Below are 20,508 nucleotides of genomic sequence, written 5' to 3' on the forward strand. Positions count from 1 at the left end.
TTTAAGATGCGGCATGTTAACGATGTTGAGCACACAAACTAAGCTGTTGCTGTTCATCTTTAACATTCTGCAGGAATATTTTTTTTATGAAGCAATATCAGAAATAGTTAAAAACATTAGAAATGCATTTTTATTGACCTGCATAAAATTGATGCTTGAACAAAAATATGCGCAACATTATGCACAGATTGCTAACAAAATTAGAAAGATCGCCACATTCTACAACTTAACAGAGTTTTCAGGGTGAATGGCCTCTGCGCTATCCTCCTCGTCTTCTTCTGTTTCCCAGAGGAAACGTGCATAAGCTCCAAGAACATGACTGTTAATAAGAAACAACAGGACACGTTTTCAGTCACGATAAGCTATAACTATATATAAGTATTGCAGTTTAATAATATTCACCTGTTCTGAGGAGAAGCTTGAACCGCTTGCTCAAAGTAACTTGAAGCTTTATCCCCATCTCGATGAACTTCCCAAACCAATTTTGCATACTGTGACTTGATTTCACCATCATCTGGATCAGCTAGCATAGCACGAGAGTAATATTCCTCGGAGCCTTGAAGATCTCGCTTGGATTGATACAGAAATTGAGCATAATTTCTGAGCACCAAAGAATTGGTAGGATGTTCCTCTACCCTTTTCTTATAGTACTCCTCAAAATTGCAGCTTTTATCATCTCCATGATCGGCTGTAGGAGGAAGCTGTGCTGATGTCTTAAAATCTTCAACCTGAGTATGCGACCTATATTCTTCCCCATCACCATCTATTTCCCAAAGAAAACTGGCATATGCTGCAAGAACATGGCTGATAAATTGAAATAACAGAAGCATCATTAGTTCCATAGGAAATTTGATCAATGATTTTCTTCCGGGTTACATTGTTTTACGATTATCAAACTATAGCATTTTCACATAACGTTATCGACTTTCAGATATTTATATTTTAGCAACTCAACTTTAATTTACCAGTAAAGGCTGGTAACCGAATGAATTCATGCGATAAATCCCTTACCTGGCTGACGGAAAAGCATACATTTTCCTAATTTTGCCGTATCAATTAAAAGTTATTATCCATTTTAAAATAAAGTATTCTATCGTTGTATTTCACGTAAGCAGAAGTTCACCGACGATCATCTAGTAACCTAGCGTTAATGGTAAAATTAACATTTGATCACTCAATATATAAGAATTTAAAAGTCAATAACCAATATAATCTAGTTTTCGTAATTTTTTTAATCCATTTTCTTGCATATAAAAGGAACAGAATGAATGTAAGTTCTGCTGACCTATCTTGAGGGGCGGCCTGAATAGCATTTTCAAAGTTAATCAAAGCTCTATCTGGATCATGATGCAGCTCCCAATCCAATTTAGCATACTTCATTAAAATCCCACCATTTTCAGGATCCGCCATTGTTGCTCGATGATAGTATTCCTCAGCTCCTTCAAGGTCCCCTTTTAACTGCAAATCAGAAAAAGGACAGAGCACAAAAATTCTGAGAAAATGATCAATAACCATCTACATTACACAAAAACTTATCGAGTCTTACATTTCAATATTTCATTAGCATTTCTGAATACGCTTCTAAAACTCGAGACTCTGTATCTATAATCTATTAACAAATACCATATTAAAGCAAAATCCTAAGGTTAATGCAAATATTGAGTATATGACCAACGCACTAGAGCTCAAATGGTACAAACGCTGAGGAGCATTCTGGCAAAGTCGTGAGTTCTATTCTTTCTACAAACGCTCTCCTCCCTGATTACATATATAAAAAAATAGAAAATAAAAATAGAATGAATCTATAATTACCTGCAAAAGATGAGCATAATTAGAAAGAACCAAAGGATGACAAGGAAATTCATCAACCATCCTCTTATAATACTCTTCATCGCCATTCTCATCAAAATTTGGCAAATTAAAGTCAAACCCAATTCTACCAAAGTCAACTCCATCAATCCCAAGGCCAGAAGCAAGATACATAGAAGGACTAACTGGTCCTTCAACTTTCAAACTTTCTAGTCCTTCAACTTTTTCAACATTCATATTTTCTTGATAATCTTCTTCTTCAATCAATCCCATACCATTTTTACCAAAACTAAACTCTTTTTCACCAATTGTAATCTTTTTCATCAATTTTTCATCGTCTGCTCCATTATTTTCTTCATTTTCATCATTGTAAATTGAAAAAGAAGGCTCAGTTTGCAACATGGTGGTGGAGTTTCTTGATTTTTTTGGTGTAATTAATCTTGATTTGGACAAAATAGTTTGATTAATGTCCTAATTAAGGTGGTAATTAGAAAAGTTGTAGGCTGTGAATTTGGATTAGTGGTGAGGTGTGGGATTAAAGGTGAGGTGATTAGCTTTGGCAGGAAGATAAGATGCATGTGATTCTTTGTTATTTAGGGTTGTGTCGGTGTACTAACTATTATTAGTTCCGGATCTCGGATCGGATCCTTACCACATCTGAGGATAACTTTTTTCTTCTGTCAGAACTCAATCTGTGATTACATTCAATCTTGAAGAATGACAATAATTGAAGCGGCGAGGAAAAAAATAAAAATTCATTTTTTTTTAGTAAAAAGAAGGATGAGATTTTTTTTATAAAAAAGATGGTTTAATTTTTAAATAAAAAATTTGCTATTTTTATTTTAATTAATAATTTTTTGATCAAAGGCATATAATATATATTACAAAATATAATTTAAACAATCAAAATAATTACACGTATTTGTCCACCTTTTTAACTTTTATTCTATATACTAAACTTTTAAAATTGTAAATAGTAAATTATTTTAGAATTTTTAGTTTTAATTGTATTTATTGTTTACATTAATTTTTTTATTCTAAAATAACTTCATAAATATCCTTTATATTTGACACGTAATTTAGCAAATGCCTTATATTTTAAAAGTAGTAGAATTGCTACTATGTGCCAAATATGAAGGACATTTGAACTTTTCTTAAATGAAAAAACTTCAAATCTAAAAAATAAATATTAAATTAAAAATTAAAAAATAGTGTAAAAATGACAATTTTAAAAATTTAAGATATAAACATAAGAGTTAGAAGATGAAAATATTAGGTGATTAATTTTTTAATATTTATATAATAGGATAATTTTTTTAATAAATGTATGTTTTTTTTTCATAAATAGATCTAATTTAAATTAATTAGTTGTTACGTATATATTATGTTAAATCAGTCTTAATTAATTTGCGCCGAGATTCGAAACCAAAATTTCATGCATTCGAAAGAACAAATCACTTCGGTTATGCCTCTAGCTAATAATTGTAGGCTTAATACATAGTTTGACCCCTGAACTTGTACTCTTTTACCCATCTAACCTCTAAATTTAACGCCTCACCTATCGAACCTCGGAAGTTGTTAAATAATTCGATTTAACCCCTAAACTTGATAAATATGTAAGTATTGAACCCTTCGTGTGTCCACCTGTCACTTGAAACGTTCTAGAAGAAATTATGTACGGAGGGGTTAAATGTTTACGTATTTATCAAATTCGGGGTCAAATCGGGTTATTTAACAAGTTCAGGGGTTCGATAGGTGAGACGTTAAGTTTGGAGGTTAGATGGGTAAAAGGGTATAAATTCAGGGGTCAAACTATATATTCAGCCAATAATTGTATGTTTGAGGTTTATCATTCATATGCATGTAATGAAGTTTAATTTACTTACACCTGTCTATAAGATACACATGTCCTTCATGTAACGTACACATCACAACCAATAGTAGGAAATTTATTTTCAAATCTTTCACATGTGAGAAATTTTTAGGTAGACTCGGTCCACCACGTCATCCGTGGACCGAGTCAATAATATAACGCCAAATCATTTAATGATGCCACATCACTAAAATATTCATAATTGATATTATTAAATATTTCAATTTTTTTAGGAAAGAAAAATCTTTCCTCTCTAATACGCAGCCCTATTTTCATCGTCATTCACTGTACAAGGTTAAACATGGCCATTAATTTTTGTCCAATTGGTTGATGCATCACTGTGTAAGGGGAATATTGTTGATTATGATGATAAAGCTATTGCTTTTATGTTTCTGTAAGGATTAAGGTCCATTTTATTTTTAAAATTAGCCATTATATACTTTTAAGGTGCTTGCAATTATTTTGCAGGAAACTAACGGAGGAGCTGCGTGAAGAAGCTTGATGTGGGTTTTTTGTGAAATTCTAATTGCACTAGTGGAAGAGAAAGAGCATGATGAATTATGTTAATGAAAAAAAAATAAGATTTGATTATTTTTTATTTTTTTAAGAGGTGTTTGTTTAATATTTTCTATAACCATATTCAAGGTGTTTGTTGAAATGTATACAAGAAAATATGATTATTTGGTATTGTTGTTCAACCATCATAATTAATTTAACTATCTACATCATTAATAGTGATAGACGAATTATAGAACATGCTAAGAAATCATATGTCAAATAATTGGTGACTAATTTCAGCAGCTCAAGAGAAGCTAGCTCTGCTAAAATTGAAAAACAATATGTTTTCTAATCCTCCATCAGTTTCAAAGTTCATTAACCCAACAGGTGGTGTTAACGCAGGAATTCTTATATGTATTAAAGAAACTTCTGTCTGTCTAAAATATGAACCTTTTGAATCAATATTGAAATAGAGAGTTTTGCAAATTAAAAAAGAGGGACCAATGATGAATATCAATTCTTGTAGTGTATTCTTGTTCAGATTTTTTATCATTTATATTTTACAATTATATATGCTAGCTGCAGGAATGATTTTTGTGCTTGTAACCAATATATCAACTGAATGACCATTTTAATTTTGACAGATAAAATAGGACAAACTGGAAGAGAAGAATCGATGATAAACTGTTTAATAAGTAATTTGTAAACATATGCTTTACCATTTTTCGCTATTAAAAATGACTTTTAATTACTGAACTAAATCAGGCATTATATTTGTTACATGAGCATAATTGAATATAGTAGCAAAAACGTTTCAGTAATTTCGGGACCCTCTGATAAAAATAAAATCAATTCCACTAACATAGTTGGACATTCCGATAAAAAAATACAATCTTAACTATTTCAGCAATATTAGAACAAATATTCAACATCAGAGAAGCTAATATTTCAACAACGGCACAAAAATGTTCTTCGTGAGCAATCCATGAATTCTATATCCTTTGAAAGTTTAAACTGCATAAATAAAAATGAAAACAACAGTCAATTCTAGTACAAGGTAATTGAAATCAACAATAGCAACATAATTTAAGAGTGATTTATAAATAAATATAGACCAAATGAGTAAATTATTTTTTTATTGTTACCTGGGTAAGAATTTTCACATTCTTAAGTTATGAGACCTCCATTTGAAACTGGATTCCTATTAATTTGAGAAGTATCTTCCATCAAAATTGTATTCAAAGTCGAAAAAATAAAATAAAATGTAAATAATATATCCATACCTCATATAAATCATTTGAAAAAACACCTTGCAAATTAGAAGTGAATGGGAGATTTGATTCATCCATATTCAAGTTGATAAATGGATTCTAAATTAATAAGAAATGAGTTAGTTTTAAAGTTTATATATAAATTTATAATAAAGTATGAAAAAAATTTGTACCTGCTGTGAAGACATATTCCACGTAAAATCGGTAACTTCATTGGATATATTAGGCACATAACCATGACAAGATTGTACCTATATAAAATATGAATTTATTAGAATTAACATTAATGAAACTAATGCACATGTTATACATGTATGCAGCAAAAAGTAACTTACAGGATGCAAATTGAGGTTCACAGATTGATTCAAAAGAGTTGGAAAGGCAGGTGGAATAGAAGCCATCTGAATTGTTGATGAAATAGTTGGAAAAACTTCTTGCCTAATATTGTCAGCTTTATCGAAATCAAGAGCTGTTTGCACTTTTTTTACCAACCAAGAATACATGAATTATAAACACAATAAGAACAAATCCATAATAAAAAATATAAAAAGTAATAGTAATAATGTGATCATTTCTTACCTCTGCTTTTATCTGTGGATTTTTTCTGTGATAATTTTTTCCTTTTTTTTTTCTCTAAAAAACCTTTAAACCTTGCATTAGAAACTCCTTTGGTTTTAGCAATAGGAGGATCTAACACATGCTTTTCATTATTATCTCCATTACAGATGCTGCTACTTTTGCAATTCTTCTTGTTAGGATGATTATTTGAACTTAAATCCTTGAAGTAGTTCTTGAGTTCTTTGTGCCCATCATGAAATATCCGCCATAAAATTTGTCTTGTTTCTTCATGTTCTTGTCCCATTGTTACAATATCATAGGCATACGACATTGCTTGATTTCGCCATACAGTTTCAACTTCACGCCCATCATTTAAAGACTCTTTATTTATGCAATATGAATGAATTCTTGTCTTTGCTTCCTTGGTCCATCTCTTCAAAATAAATTGCTTTGGGATTTCAAATATATTTTTGAAATGTAGAATAGCCAATGCATGAGAACACAATAAACCAAGAGTCTCAAATTTTTTACACGAACAATGTAGTTCCATAGAAGTCATATTAAAAAACACAACTCTTATTCTTGAATCTTTTCCTTGCATCGTGCAATCGTACCTCAAAACTCCTTCCTCGCATAAAACCTCTTTGAAATTGAGAGCTCCACATCCATCAAGATATTCCTTTTCAAATAATTTATACAACTTGTGTGTATAAATATGAGCTGCATCTCTTAGAATATTACTGCATTTAATCGCACGAGTGGGAGCTTTTTGATAACAATTGAAATCATCTTCTCCTTCCGTCTTTCGCCACTTTTTTATCATATTCTCAAATGCAATCACAAACTTCGTAAGAGAAGTGGATTTATTAGCTATGCCATTCAAAACATTGTTTGTACTCTCACTTCTCTGAGAAGATTTTATCCCGCCGTCAAAAATATCTTTATTAAGAGCAGTGCACCATTTAAACCTTCTTTTATACATCTTATTAAGCCACTTATTTTTTCCATCAGTATATTCCATGATCATCTTAGCCCATGTTTCTTCAAACTCTGTTTCGGACTCGCACCCTTGCAAGCATTTATTAAAAAGATTATGGAATATTTGATTAGAGTTCAGTGTACCTAAATGAGAAGCTGCATTTTTAGAGATGTGCCAAAGACATAAACGATGGCGGGTAGTAGGTAACACTTTTTCTATTGCTTTCTCCATTGCCTTGTCTTGATCTGTAAAAATAGTTACAGGTGCTCGATTACCCATGGACTCCAGAAAAGTATTAAACAACCACTCAAATGTTTCAGTTTTCTCGTCTAAGAGAAATGCACACCCAAACATCACGTTTTTCCAATGATGGTTAACCCCCACAAATGGCGCACATACTAAGTCATATCTATTTGTCCGGTATGTGGTATCAAAGACTACCACATCGCCAAAATTATCATAATCAACTTTAGATCTACCATCTCGCCAATAAAAATGTGTCATTCTTCCTTTTTCATCAAGTTGTACATCCCAATAAAACATCTCTCCCTCTTCATTTGCCTTTCGTCTAAAATGATTAACCAAACTTTGAGAGTCTCCAACTTCGATCAATTTATTCTTCTCTACATCAATATAATTATAACAATCTTTTTTTGTGAACCCAATATTTTCAGCGCCTCCACCTTCTTCCGCCATATATGAATAGGCATCGATTGTTCGGATACCGGCATTAACCATAGAATTCAATACAACTCCTTTAGAAAGAGAAACTGATCGTACGGATCTTAGTAAATGTCTTTTTGTTGGTGAAGCTAATATATGATTATGTTCATCTGCGAAGCGATTCACTCTCCATACACCTTGTTCATCAATATCAAAGCGTATCATAGCCTTACACCCAGTTCTTGTATCTAACTTACTGAAACTTGATTCACTATTTCTATCATCATGTCTCAAACCTTCCTTTGAGCAATAATAATCTTTTGTCTTGATATTTTTTGTTCCACTGTAATATGACTGTTTACCTTTTCTCACACTAAATCCTATACGAAATCCATAATTTCGATATAACTCATATGCTTGTTCTTCGTTGTACACCACTTTTTTTAATAATTGATCATGTGTAAGCTTTTGGTTTGAGACATTAGTATCATCAGCAACTGATTCATTATCTTGATTAAGTCCTATCTTGTCATTGGCTCCTTCAAATTCTTGATTTTCCATTCCTTCAAATAAATAAAATTAGCTGCAAATTAAAAAATGAAAGATCGAGCAAACTTGAATGAAAGACAACAAACTTAAATTTACTTCAAATTAGACTATGAAAGACAGAGCAAATTATACAACTCTTTAAAATCTACAGGTTTTTGATCTCATGCACCAAATAGAAATAGATGAAATTTAAATTTACATACTGCTGTAATTTTTAAGGAAAAACACAGTACATACATGAATTTTATTCTTACCTAGTTATCCAGTTCGACACCGTCAATGATTTTTAATTTTATTGCGATCAGATATCTAAAGTCATAAAATCAACGGGAATCAAAATTTTATATGCTTCTTCACGCAGCTCCTCCGTTAGTTTCCTGCAAAATAATTACAAGCACCTTAAAAGTATATAATGGCTAATTTTAAGAATAAAATGGACCTTAATCCTTACAGAAACATAAAAGCAATAGCTTTATCATCATAATTAACAATATTCCCCTTACACAGTGATGCATCAACCAATTGGACAAAAATTAATGGTCATGTTTAACCTTGTACAGTGAATGACGATGAAAATAGGGCTGCGTATTAGAGAGGAAAGATTTTTCTTTCCTAAAAAAAATTGAAATATTTAATGATATCAATTATGAATATTTTAGTGATGTGGCATCATTAAATGATTTGGCGTTATATTATTGGCTCGGTCCACGGATAACGTGGTGGACCGAGTCTACCTAAGAATTTCTCTTCACATGTACCATAATTTATATTCAATCACTTTTATTAGAAAATCAGATAATATATATGATCTCTTCCTTTTATTGTTATCTTATATTCAGTTCTTATGTTAATCAAAAAAAATTCTATGTTTAATCTTGATGTTAATCGATTAAATCAAAAAATTTAATTAAAAACTCAATTAAAATTATATTTTTAACACATATGATCCATAAAATTATAGCATGTGAAGGCCTAGTATGATGGCCATGTTATTTCCATTGCATCTCAAGGTCATGGGTGTCCGAACCTCTCGACAGCCAGTTGTTTCAACTTCTTTAAAAAATAACACAGGTTTAATAATAATACTAACAAATTTTTGATAATTCCAGGTATGCATGTCTCTGATAAAATAAAAAATAAAAATGATATCAACTTTAATATAGTCTTTTAATAATTATTAATGTTTTTATTTTTAGAAAGTAAACAATGTAACATAATTTAAAAGATAAATAAAAAAATATAAACGTAAGAAAAGTAAAACAAATCAAATTAGATTTATTAGACCATTGAATTTCAAAAACAAAAAAAAATTATATATATTTATGACAAAAATAAACTAAAAGATTAATGGAAATTTAATGTTTGTTAGTTAATACTATATACTTTAATTTAAACAAAAACTAAACTGAAAAACTAAAATGTTAATAAAAATAAAAATTTATCGTTTGATATTTAAATAAGAGAGATAAACGTGTGAATTATGTTATATATGTGAGTTATGACCAATTACTTTGGTATATTGGGAGGGAGTTATGAAGGCTAGAAATGGATTTTCAAGAATAAGCACATTTTGATTGACACTTTAGTTTACAGTTCTATTTGCAATGCAATGGTTTTTTGTAACTTTATCATCAGACTGTTAATTATTTGGCTAATAATGTTCATAAATTTAGATTTTTTTCTATAACTGATCAGTCTAGTTGATTTAAGTATGTACCTTATGTTTGTTTGTCATTCACATTTTTGAGGTTGTGCTAATATACATGTTATTTATACAAAAAATTATAGTATATATAAATTTTTTATTATTAAATTACTTATAAAATTTTATTACTGATTGTATATAAAAGAATATAATAAAAAAATATAAGAACTATTATAATATTTGGATTATGTTATTTTGTTATATAATATAATTTATAAATTAAAATTAATGAATTAAATAAATAATTAGTGAAGTCATTAAAATATAAATTAGTTCTTATAAAGATGTGAAACTTTACATTTATTAATTTATTGTGTATACAATGAGACCACAAATTAATTAGTTTCTTATAAAGGTATAAGACTTTATATTTATTAATTTATTATGTATACAATGAGACCACATGCATTCTAAAATAAAATCGAGTTGAAAATGCTCTTAATATACAGAAGAAAACGACAATTAGCTCATCACATATAATCAGACTGAGGATCAAGAAGTATATATATATCCAACAGTATTATCTTTTTTTAACATAGATAGATAGAAAAATACAGAGGAAATGGAAAAATAAACTAATAAGAATTAAACTTCCTATTAGCAGTTATTATGAGTATTAGTCTATCTAGTTATATCTAAAATAGTAAAAGAATGTAACAACGATATTTTTAAAGAGAAATTATCAATTTTTAGTTCAAGACGTATGTATACACACTCTATACTCTAATTGCTGGCTTAATTAATTGAGAGATTAAACACCTAATTAAATTGTATATCGATATCGGTATGTTTGTATTTTAAAGAATAGAGTAAAATCTTCACACCGATTCAGATGTCCATTATCATTTTTAAAATGAATCTAGAATAATTAGACATGCCCAATTGAGTATTGTGTATAATAAGAAAAACATAAATTAAATTTGAGTCGTTAACAATAAATTAACTGGAGATTAATTAGAAAATGACAAATAATATATTCTAATTATAGTTAGATTAATATGAAATTCACAAGTGGAGCTCTGGATTACAGAAATGTTTTACTCTGATATAGCTGGAACTTGTTAATTAACCTAAAAAAATAAAACAGAAACTAATTAATCAACACCTGATGACCTATATTTTCAACTAATTAATTTTATCAACCATATATTAATCTTTCCTTTCAACTATTTTCTATTCAACTCTTATACCTCTTATATCCAATTTTAAACATACCAATTTTTTTAACTATCTTTTTTTAAAATTGGTTTCACTATATTTTCATGCACATGCAATAAAGGAAAAATAGATCAAGAAAAGAAATAGCTAAAAAAGCTTACAATCAAACCCTAATTCACCTGATTTCACATGAATTCTTATTCCCTCGTCGTCCTCTAGGACGGCGAGTGGATTAAACTTCCACCTCCTCTTCTTCTTCTTTCTCGATCTCTCCGGTCGTTCGGAATTAAATTAAATAAAGAAGAATGGCTCGAAATGTATTTTGTCAAGCATTTCAATTGCTAGAGCTGAATGTTATCTCCGGCCAAGATCTAGCCCCAGTTTCACGTAAAATGCGAACGTATGCGATTGCATGGGTTCATCCTGACCGGAAACTTTCAACGAGAGTCGACACTCAAGGCCATAATAACCCTACATGGAACGATAAATTTGTTTTCCGGGTCGATGACGAGTTTCTTTACGGCGAAACATCCGCCATAATGATAGAGATCTACGCCTCAAATTGGTTCAAAGACATCCACGTGGGAACAATCCGCGTTCTCGTCGGAAACCTAGCTCCTCCACAGAAACAGCCTCGGCAACAGCAGCAGCACCACGTTCAGCTGGACACTATGCGGTTTGTCGCGCTTCAAGTACGCCGTCGTTCCGGCCGTCCTCAGGGGATTCTCAATATTGGCGTAGCGATTCTTGATACGTCGATGAGAAGCATGCCGTTGTATTCTCAGATCAGCGCCTCCGCCGTAGGTTATCGTGATTTAATGGGTGGAAAAGAGAAGCCTATAAATAATAATTATAATCATAATAACAAAGACGATGACCGGAGCAGCGATGATAATCAGAATCAATTCTTGCTCCCGTGGATACCTAAGCCGGACCTCCGGCGAACAAAAAGTGATAGCAGTTCGATGGTTGGATCAGAAATGGTTGAGAACACTACAATCCAAAACAAAAAACAAAAAAAAGGCGGTTCAATGATAAGCGGGTCGGAGATTATCAAGAAAGAAAATATTAACGGCTACAAAAGTTTCAAGAAACAGTCATCAATGGCTAGCTCTATGATATTAACTTCGGAAATCATCCAGAAACTGACCAAGAAACCCGTTCCTCTGAATCCTGACTCGACCGTCGGCGGGTTAACCAAATCTAAATACGGGTCAGAGAGTAACTCAGGCGACACACCACCGCCAACCCGTAAATCTCCGGTGAAAACTGCTCTAAGTTCCTTAACTAGCTTCAAATTCGGAACACCAAAACCGACAAATAGAGCAAAAACGCCGCATCACGTGACGGAATCGGAACTCGGACTCGGTCCGTCGGCGTCGGAGGTGGCGGCCATGATGATAAGGAATAACAAACATCCTATAGAAGAAACAGAGAGTGAAATAATGGGTTCTTGGAGCTTAGAAAGTACCATGGAAGGGCTGCAATCTAAATTAGAAAGGTGGCGAGCGGAGCTGCCGCCGGTATATGACCGTAGTGAATTGTCGAGTTATCCGATGAGCAGTGTCGCCGTCGACCGGAAACGCGAAATCAGCCATGCCAGAAGGCGTAGTAGCGGCGGAGATGGTGCATTTACTTGTTTTGGGACGTTTTGTGGTCTTGAATGTTCCATTGTTTGCGGCGGTAATGGACCCGGAAATAAGAAAAATATGGGTCGGGTTAAGCGGGTCCCTTCCACGGGTAATTTGAGTCTTCTTTGATAACTAACTTACCAGTTTTTGCTAAAATGCGCCTGAGATGTTTTGTGGGGACTTGATGCTTGTGTTCGGCTATTCTTTCCTATTTTTTTTCCTCTTCTTTTTGGTCTCTTTATTCATATATTACAATTTGTTAAAAATTTGAAAGAATATTTTGTATTGGTCGAATCTAATTGTATGTTATTTCTCTAAATTTAATTAATACAATTTTTCTTTTTGATCATATCATTTTAATTGATTATTTTTGTTTTATTTTTAAATTTCTTCTATTAGTATTTTCGATAACGAGATGAATTTACTCAAATAGTAAGAGAGCCCGACTTATTATAAATAACATTGAGTTTGATGAGGGTGTGAGTAAAATCTTTAATCCTCTTCAATAAAAATTATTATATTTTATTGTTAAATTTTTAATAAAATTAATATAATATAATAAAAATAAAATTATATATTGTTTTTAAAATAAATATAGAGATTTTCAATCAGATTATATTATTATTTAAAGGAGTATTCTGATTTAGGGGCCGTCCCTGCACATTTTTTTTTTCAAAATATATCTGAAAAATGCATTTCAAACTAGTATTTCATATGGCAAAATAAATACAGTTTCCATTGGCAAAACCGAAAATTTACTTTAGAGAGAGACAATTTTGTTTAGTCAAATATGTTTTTCAGCTAAGCAATATTTTTAGATTTTTTTAGGCGGATAATATTATCATTTGGGAGGAATTTTAAAAGATTTTTAAACCTTTTAAAATTAATAAATAATATTAGTTTACTTATTATTTATAAAACACACAAACTTAAATGAATTATTCTAAATTTAAAACTATCAAATAAAAAAACTATGAATTATTAACAAAATATAAAATAAAATAAAATAAAATAAAGCTTATTGAATTTTGAATGGAGAGAATGTGATTTGATTTAGATGAATAGAGAAGGCAATTGAAATTGAAATTGAAATTGGATGAAAATATGAAACTAGGGCTGTTAAAGATTTTTGTTTTTTAATCATGAAAGATCAATATATTTTCAGAAAATAAGGAATATCCAACATAATAATTTTTTTTACGGTTATGCTATTTTCTTGAGTTTTTTTTCTTCTTAAAGGCAAATAATAATTTAAAACACAAACCAAAGACTAAGCGTAAACCAACGAGCTGTACTTTAAATAGTACAAGTGCCGGACAACAAATTGTCAAAACCGTGGATTCATTTTTTCTCACAAACGCTCTTCTCTTTCCGAATATACAAAAATAGAAACTAAAGCGTGAAATTGGCTATATTTTCCAACAAAGTGAAATACTAGCTTTTTAAAGCAATTAAAAGCTAATTAGTTTCCTCAAAAAAAGAAAAGCTAGAAATTAGTACTATTAAGAACTTCTTTTAAGTATTGACTATTGACTTTTGACAATGGAGATCTTGGATGAGATGCTGTCGTGATATTGGGATTAGACACGTCATCAACTTTGTGCAACTCCTTATTCCAAAAATTAGGTGGAAAGAAAAAACAATTATTTGAATTAGACCATTTTCAATCCATTATTTACATAAAATTAGCTACAATTATAAGTTTTTATCTTCAACCACTTATATTATTTCTTACATTACTGATAAATCACCAAACTGGATCCGAGCTTTATCGACCTGCACACCACAAACATACAGAGGTTAGAAGGAACTCCGGTGGGGGTCACCGGACGTTCACTCCGACGCTCAAATAAGGTTTTTGAGGTAGAGAAAGAAGAAGAAGAGAAAAAAAGAGTTCTTAGAGTAGAAAAGAGAAATTATCTAGGGTTTGTCCTTAAACCCTCTATTTATAGTTAGGATTTAAGGACAAACCTGCCTTGCTGGCAGGCTGTGAGCCCAGTGTTCCCAGAATTCGGTTATGCTCACGTGGAAGAATATCCCTGCAGGAAGCGCGGTTTGTTAGGTGTGTCAGAGGGAACATTTCTCACGTACCTGTCAGAAGATCTTATGTGGTCCCAGGATCTGGTACACGAGCGTGTGCTTCTGGGTAAAACCTCGGAGCCCGGTCAGACTCTGAAGCTCGGATAACTTGGGGACCAAGTTATCATGGTTCTGGTATTTGAGAATGTCTCGAAACTCGGGTCGTATGGTCCGGTCTTTCGGGTTTATGAACATAGGAGCTCGGATAGAATCGTGGGTCCAACCTTATCAGCCATGAGTGTCTCGGATGATGTTCGAATACCCATCGATCCGGTGACCCCCCAAGTCGCATTATCTATGATTCTGAGAAGGTCGGACGTAGTTACCAGGTCGGTGAAATGCTTGACTTAGCGATGTTCGTTCCTGGCGAGGTTGCTTCGCCCCTATTAGATGTGCTACGTTATCAATTACAAAAAACCTCTATATACTTTTTATATCTTATTTTATATTACTATCATCAATACCGTTTTATTACTCCCTCCATTCTACTTTAATTGATGTTTAAGATTTTTCACACAAATTAAAAAATGTAATTAATAGATATGTAAAATACTATTATGTCCTTATAATAGCTCCCTTAGTCATTAATTAACCTTGTAACCCACCACTCATTTTAAAAGCTGTGTATAATAAGCAGGGGTATGTAGAGAAAATATTTGCTTAAATGCATTGATAAATGGAAAACGTTAAATAATTTGGATTATATTTTCTTACCTAAAACATCAATTATAATGGAAGAAGGGAGTATTTTATAACTCGCGTAATTTATTATGTATTTTCATCTAAAAGTAAGAACTATTAACATTTATTAATATTCAATAATAAACATTGTAAATATATTTATATATATAATAGTAATATAAAATAGTTCAATTTTACTTATTTAAAAAAATATAAAAATCAAATAAAATATTCATATAATACATAAAATGAAAAATACGTTTAAGAAAATACATATACAAAAGAAATGTTATATTAAAATGTAAAAAAATACAGTTCAAATGATAAATATAGTCAGTTGTATACAATATAATTTTATAAAAAAAATTACCATAAGACTTAAATGTACTATTATAAATTTTGTTTACGCCAAATGTTTATTTAAAATTTCATTTATGTTTAGTGTCCATATCATTCGAAACACGGGTTTTTGTTTCAAAAATATTCATTTGTTTATCTGAGAGACGAACTCCGTCACATGTGTGTTTAAGTGGATGGATATTTTTGAAGCAAAAACTCGTGTTTTGAAACTATATGAACATTTTTAAAAGGTTTGGATATAAGTGAAATTTTTGGTTTTTTATCATTTAGCCTTTGTTTAATTATTTTTATTAGTCGTTTTTTCCATTTTCTTTTTTTGGGTAGCCCCACCTTCCACTGATAATGCATCTTTTTGGGTCTCAACTTTCTTAAACAAGGTTTTGTGCTGTTTGTCCTTAAAATGGTAGACAGCACATAAAAAGAAAAGTAATAGTAAGGTTTAGTAATATCAGATTAAATAGCCTTTTAATTTTGTAAAAAGACTCAACCTTTATAATTTAACATATGCTTTTAATAACACCAATTTAAGCTGGAAAGTTAAAGTTTGGTTTGTTCTTTAATTAATTCTTATTTTAGCTCATAATCATCATCTTTAGATTTGGGAATTTTAATTTTAGTGCTTTGAGGACATAGTATGGTGAAGAAAAAAATATCCTAATACTTTTAATTAGTTGCGGTTCATATTTGCTATATCTTATTACCCTATAATTGATTTAAAAATCATCTTCATAAAGCTAAATTTATAACTTTCTTTTATTCCAAACAATAAAAAGTTAGAAATTCTTTGCTTTTTAATTTATATATATAAGGCATCATGATGTTGGTAAAATTTTATATTTAATTTTTATCCAGCTTTAAAATTATTTTTAATTTAGAGAAATGAAGTTTTTGAACTCTTATTCATCCTTTATAAAATAAAAAATTTAAGAAACAATTAAAGTTTATTGCTTTTGACTTATTCAAAGTTAAATGGATATATGAGCTAGTATAAAATAGGAGTAATTCGTTCTCGGACCATTAAGGTGATTGATTTTTAGTATGTTCATGACTCGTCTCGAGTATAAATATTTGCGTGAACCTATTTCGCCCCGGGAAATTATAAACCGTCCATTGAATGCATGACACATGGCGTAATTAAAAGTCATACCCAATCAATAAATATAATATAAATAAGTGATATTTTTATTAAAATTAAATACCATTGATTGGATATGATTTTTAATTACGCCATGTGTAACATTTAATGAATGGTTTATAATTTTACGTGACGAATTAGGTTCACAAAAAAATTATTCCGTCTCAAAACATACATAAATTTTCACAATGTGATAATACAAATAGACCACATTGGTTAACCAATTAGATTCTATAATTCACCTCCCTTTGATACCTGAAATAAATAGGCAAAATAACTTTTTCTTTTTGTATTATAATTTTTACTAGTTTATCAAATATACTTTTTAAAAATATTTTGAACATTTTGGTCCGTCATTTTGTGAATTACAATAAACATATTGAATCCTCAATTTAAATCAATTTTCAAGCACATAATCTTCATTTTAAACACACATAACTCTTTCAAAATACTGAAATAAAAGACCAGTTGAATAAAATAATCATTCATATAATCAAACGTTTATAAAAATAAATTCTAAAAATAGTAATTTGAGATTTAGATATAATTTTTTCAATTTGTAAAATTGACAGACAAAAATATCCAAATTACGTATTTAGAATATATATGAATATAAAAAAATAGTTTGCTAAATTTTTATGAGTGTACATTATAGTACTTTTTATTGATAAATGGAGAGGACGGAGCGAAAAAAATTAAACCCACTGACTTAGCATATTGATGCCTAGTGCTTATATTATTTGAGACTTAGCTCATTGGTTTTGATAATAAACTTAGCCTTTTTCTCAAAATGCTAATGATAAATTCCAAGAAACAACAAATATAAACACACCCATAATTCAAGAAAACATGTTTTATGCAACTTTGTCCAACAATAACTTGAATCCCAAGCAACTAATTCCTTTCTTACAATAATCTCTTTTGCACTCATTTTTTCTCCTAGTTGTCCAAGTTTTATAGCAACAAACAAACACAAAAGAGAAGAAGAAGGAACATAATGATGATCATGTCAAGAAAATAAATTAAAGAGTGCTCACTGCACTAACAAACATAGGGGTCCCATCATCATCATCACACTCTCCACCACCATTACAATACAATACCCTAATCTTTTTCTCTCTGTGAAAACTGAAAACTTATTCATTTCTTTGAACTTATTATTTTCTTGATTCTTGCAAAATATAGTAACCAATTTGTCTCTGGTTCTTTAGTTTCTTGCTTTCTTTGAGCTTAATATGAAAGGTGGTCTTGCTTTGCTTGGTGGTGGTAGTGGTGGTGGTGGTGGTGGTGAGGATTCGACAAATGAGTCTGTGGTGTCTTCTCCGGTGGAGGTTGAGGCTGAGCTGGAGTTGGGTCTTGGCCTGAGTATTGGTGGTGGAGGGAGATTGTTTGGTGGTGGTTCTGTTTCTGGAACTAAGAGAGCTGCTGATTCTGTTTCAAATGCTAGGTCAGTGAATGAATAGTGACTTTGTTTCTTGTTTTTTTGGCTTTATAAATTCACGAACGAACTGTACATGTTTCTATATTTTAATCACGTTTTATAAAAGTTGATAAATATGAATACCAACGGTAAATCGATCTTGACTGAAACTCCGTTAAAAGTTGATGATGTGGAAGCCGGAGTTGGCCACGTCATTCACACATCAAAACGGTGCGTTTTAAAAGTCCGGCTTCCACATCATCAATTTTCACCGGATTTTCAATCGGTATATCAGTTTCCCAAAGAAACAGTAGTAGTGTATATATTTACCAACTTTTATAAAACGTGATTAAATTGCAAAAATATGGTATAATTTGTGAATTTATATAACATCAATTTATTTTTTAATTCTTGTAATTATTTTAATCTCTGTTTGGTTGATGATTGAAATAGATTATTTTCTTGCTTTGTTGGAGCAGTCAGCAGGTTGTGGGTTGGCCACCTTTAAGGGCTTATAGGATGAACAGTTTGGTGAACCAAGCTAAGGCATCAAGATCTGAAGAAGATAAATCAGTTGTTATTGAAAAAGATTATAATTCCAAAGATGTTTTGAAAAAGAATGGTAACAATAGGAATGAGAAATTAGGGTTTGTTGGTTTTGTGAAGGTGAATATGGATGGTGTTCCAATTGGAAGGAAGATTGATTTGAATGCTCATAATTCTTATGATACACTTTCACAATCTTTGGAAGATATGTTTTTTCATTCCATCACTTCGCTTGGTAAATTCCCTTCTTTTTTTTTAATTCATCAAATCTCGTTAAATCGAATAATTAAGTCGAGTCGAGTCAGAATTGAATCTCAATTACTCTACCGAAATCGAGGTCAATTTGCTAAAATAAAAATCTATCAAGTTTGAGTAGAATTTTGAAGTTTATCGTTGAGTCAAGATCGAGTCTAATAGTATTTCGACTTGACTTAATTACAACTCTAGCCAGTCTCATTTAGTAGTATTCACTATGTCATTAAGGGATTTTTCAGCAATGAACCATTTAAAGGATTCTGGCTAAAAAATTTAAACTTGGATTCTACTTGTTTATCAGTTGGAGAGAAGCAGCAAGCTATGAAGCCTTCAAAACTTTTGGAAGGCTCTTCGGAGTTTGTGCTGACATATGAAGATAAAGACGGAGACTGGATGCTCGTCGGAGATGTTCCATGGGGGTATGGTTATGTTTTCTTTACGGTCCAATTCGTTCTATGCAGTTTAAATTAATAATCAAATCAAGTTTGCTGCTGCTAATTAAACATTCCTTTTTGTCTGTTGAGCTGTTTTGTTCTATGAGATCAAACAATTTCAATAATCATACTATTTCAATCTCATTTTGTTTTAGGATGTTCGTTACCTCTGTCAAAAGGCTTCGAATCATGAGAACCTCGGACGATAATGGACTTGGTATGTATTAAGTTGTCAAGTATAACATTCAAGATTGTATAGTTGCTTCTCTTAACCCTCTAATACTAGTTTCTACCAATTCAATTGCAGCTCCAAGATTTCAAGAAACGAATAGAACACGAAGAAGCAAGCCTATATAGTATATCAGCGCTAAAATTTCCAGAAAGATGAAACTCACAGACAGCTTGAAATCAAACACAGAAGCCGCGAATTATCATAATGCTCTTAACAATTAAATTTTGTTCTTTGGTTTTGTAGTTTTTCTTTTCTTCGTTTGGCCTTTATCTCGGCTCTTAAGGTTTTAATTACTTTGTAGGCGATATTGAAGTTAGTAGTTTTGTTGTCGTTGTCATATACAGCGCCGCACGCAGGCTTTTGCACGCTTGACTGCTGTTTTCTCATACTGTAAATATGAGAGTAATTGATATATTTAGAGTGGAGCTTGCTACAATCTAGCTAGTGAACTCAGTTTTTAATGCTATTTTTGTGTGTTCTTTTAGATGTTTGAGTTGCTTATAATGTTGGGTGTTCATGTTTTTTTTTAATGTATTTTATTGAAAGCATAGCCAGCTTAAGGTCATTTTGGTTAGATTTTCTTCTAAAAATCGAATACATGGTTCAAGTTTTTAAAACCGGAAACAACTGCAAGAATCGGTAAACTGTACAAACCGTTTGGTTCCTTATTTA

At 31.0% G+C, this 20,508-nt stretch overlaps 4 protein-coding genes across 4 annotated transcripts; 2 read left to right on the forward strand and 2 right to left on the reverse strand.

The window, feature by feature from the left end:
- Positions 1 to 104: 104 nt before the first annotated feature.
- Positions 105 to 2,558, reverse strand: LOC126668873 (uncharacterized). The gene is made up of 4 exons (XM_050362087.1): positions 1,813 to 2,558; positions 1,286 to 1,458; positions 403 to 804; positions 105 to 319 (listed from the first exon to the last, which is right to left on the reverse strand). The coding sequence occupies exons 1-4, from the start codon at positions 2,209 to 2,211 to the stop codon at positions 220 to 222; spliced, it is 1,074 nt and encodes a 357-aa protein (XP_050218044.1). The 5' UTR covers positions 2,212 to 2,558; the 3' UTR covers positions 105 to 219.
- A 2,570-nt stretch (positions 2,559 to 5,128) lies between these two features.
- LOC126667325 (protein FAR1-RELATED SEQUENCE 5-like) lies at positions 5,129 to 8,212 on the reverse strand. The gene is made up of 5 exons (XM_056104561.1): positions 6,031 to 8,212; positions 5,787 to 5,929; positions 5,625 to 5,702; positions 5,464 to 5,550; positions 5,129 to 5,194 (listed from the first exon to the last, which is right to left on the reverse strand). The coding sequence occupies exons 1-5, from the start codon at positions 8,210 to 8,212 to the stop codon at positions 5,129 to 5,131; spliced, it is 2,556 nt and encodes an 851-aa protein (XP_055960536.1).
- Positions 8,213 to 11,132: 2,920 nt separating this feature from the next.
- On the forward strand, positions 11,133 to 13,043 carry LOC126667054 (uncharacterized). Its single transcript, XM_050360019.2, has one exon. The coding sequence runs from the start codon at positions 11,369 to 11,371 to the stop codon at positions 12,821 to 12,823; it is 1,455 nt and encodes a 484-aa protein (XP_050215976.1). The 5' UTR covers positions 11,133 to 11,368; the 3' UTR covers positions 12,824 to 13,043.
- A 4,779-nt stretch (positions 13,044 to 17,822) lies between these two features.
- On the forward strand, positions 17,823 to 20,320 carry LOC126668051 (auxin-responsive protein IAA13-like). The gene is made up of 5 exons (XM_050361265.2): positions 17,823 to 18,396; positions 18,849 to 19,150; positions 19,472 to 19,589; positions 19,760 to 19,821; positions 19,912 to 20,320. The coding sequence occupies exons 1-5, from the start codon at positions 18,185 to 18,187 to the stop codon at positions 19,959 to 19,961; spliced, it is 744 nt and encodes a 247-aa protein (XP_050217222.1). The 5' UTR covers positions 17,823 to 18,184; the 3' UTR covers positions 19,962 to 20,320.
- The last annotated feature ends 188 nt before the right edge of the window (positions 20,321 to 20,508 follow it).

This window comes from Mercurialis annua, linkage group LG2, assembly GCF_937616625.2.
Source record: "Mercurialis annua linkage group LG2, ddMerAnnu1.2, whole genome shotgun sequence".
Lineage (NCBI taxonomy): Eukaryota > Viridiplantae > Streptophyta > Magnoliopsida > Malpighiales > Euphorbiaceae > Mercurialis > Mercurialis annua.

Excerpts from the sequence above, each read along its gene's own strand:
- LOC126667325 (XM_056104561.1), bottom strand. The coding sequence starts at position 8,212 with ATGGAAAATCAAGAATTTGAAGGAGCCAATGACAAGATAGGACTTAAT. Across the intron at positions 5,703-5,786 it reads TGAACCTCAATTTGCATCCT|GTACAATCTTGTCATGGTTA; the intron begins GTAAGTTACTTT and ends TATTTTATATAG. Across the intron at positions 5,195-5,463 it reads TTTCAAATGATTTATATGAG|TTTAAACTTTCAAAGGATAT; the intron begins GTATGGATATAT and ends TTATTTATGCAG.
- LOC126668873 (XM_050362087.1), bottom strand. The coding sequence starts at position 2,211 with ATGTTGCAAACTGAGCCTTCTTTTTCAATTTACAATGATGAAAATGAA. Across the intron at positions 1,459-1,812 it reads ATTATGCTCATCTTTTGCAG|TTAAAAGGGGACCTTGAAGG; the intron begins GTAATTATAGAT and ends TCTGATTTGCAG. Across the intron at positions 805-1,285 it reads CAGGCCGCCCCTCAAGATAG|CCATGTTCTTGCAGCATATG; the intron begins GTCAGCAGAACT and ends TCAATTTATCAG.
- LOC126668051 (XM_050361265.2), top strand. The coding sequence starts at position 18,185 with ATGAAAGGTGGTCTTGCTTTGCTTGGTGGTGGTAGTGGTGGTGGTGGT. Across the intron at positions 18,397-18,848 it reads GATTCTGTTTCAAATGCTAG|TCAGCAGGTTGTGGGTTGGC; the intron begins GTCAGTGAATGA and ends TTGTTGGAGCAG. Across the intron at positions 19,822-19,911 it reads CTCGGACGATAATGGACTTG|CTCCAAGATTTCAAGAAACG; the intron begins GTATGTATTAAG and ends ATTCAATTGCAG.
- LOC126667054 (XM_050360019.2), top strand. The coding sequence starts at position 11,369 with ATGGCTCGAAATGTATTTTGTCAAGCATTTCAATTGCTAGAGCTGAAT.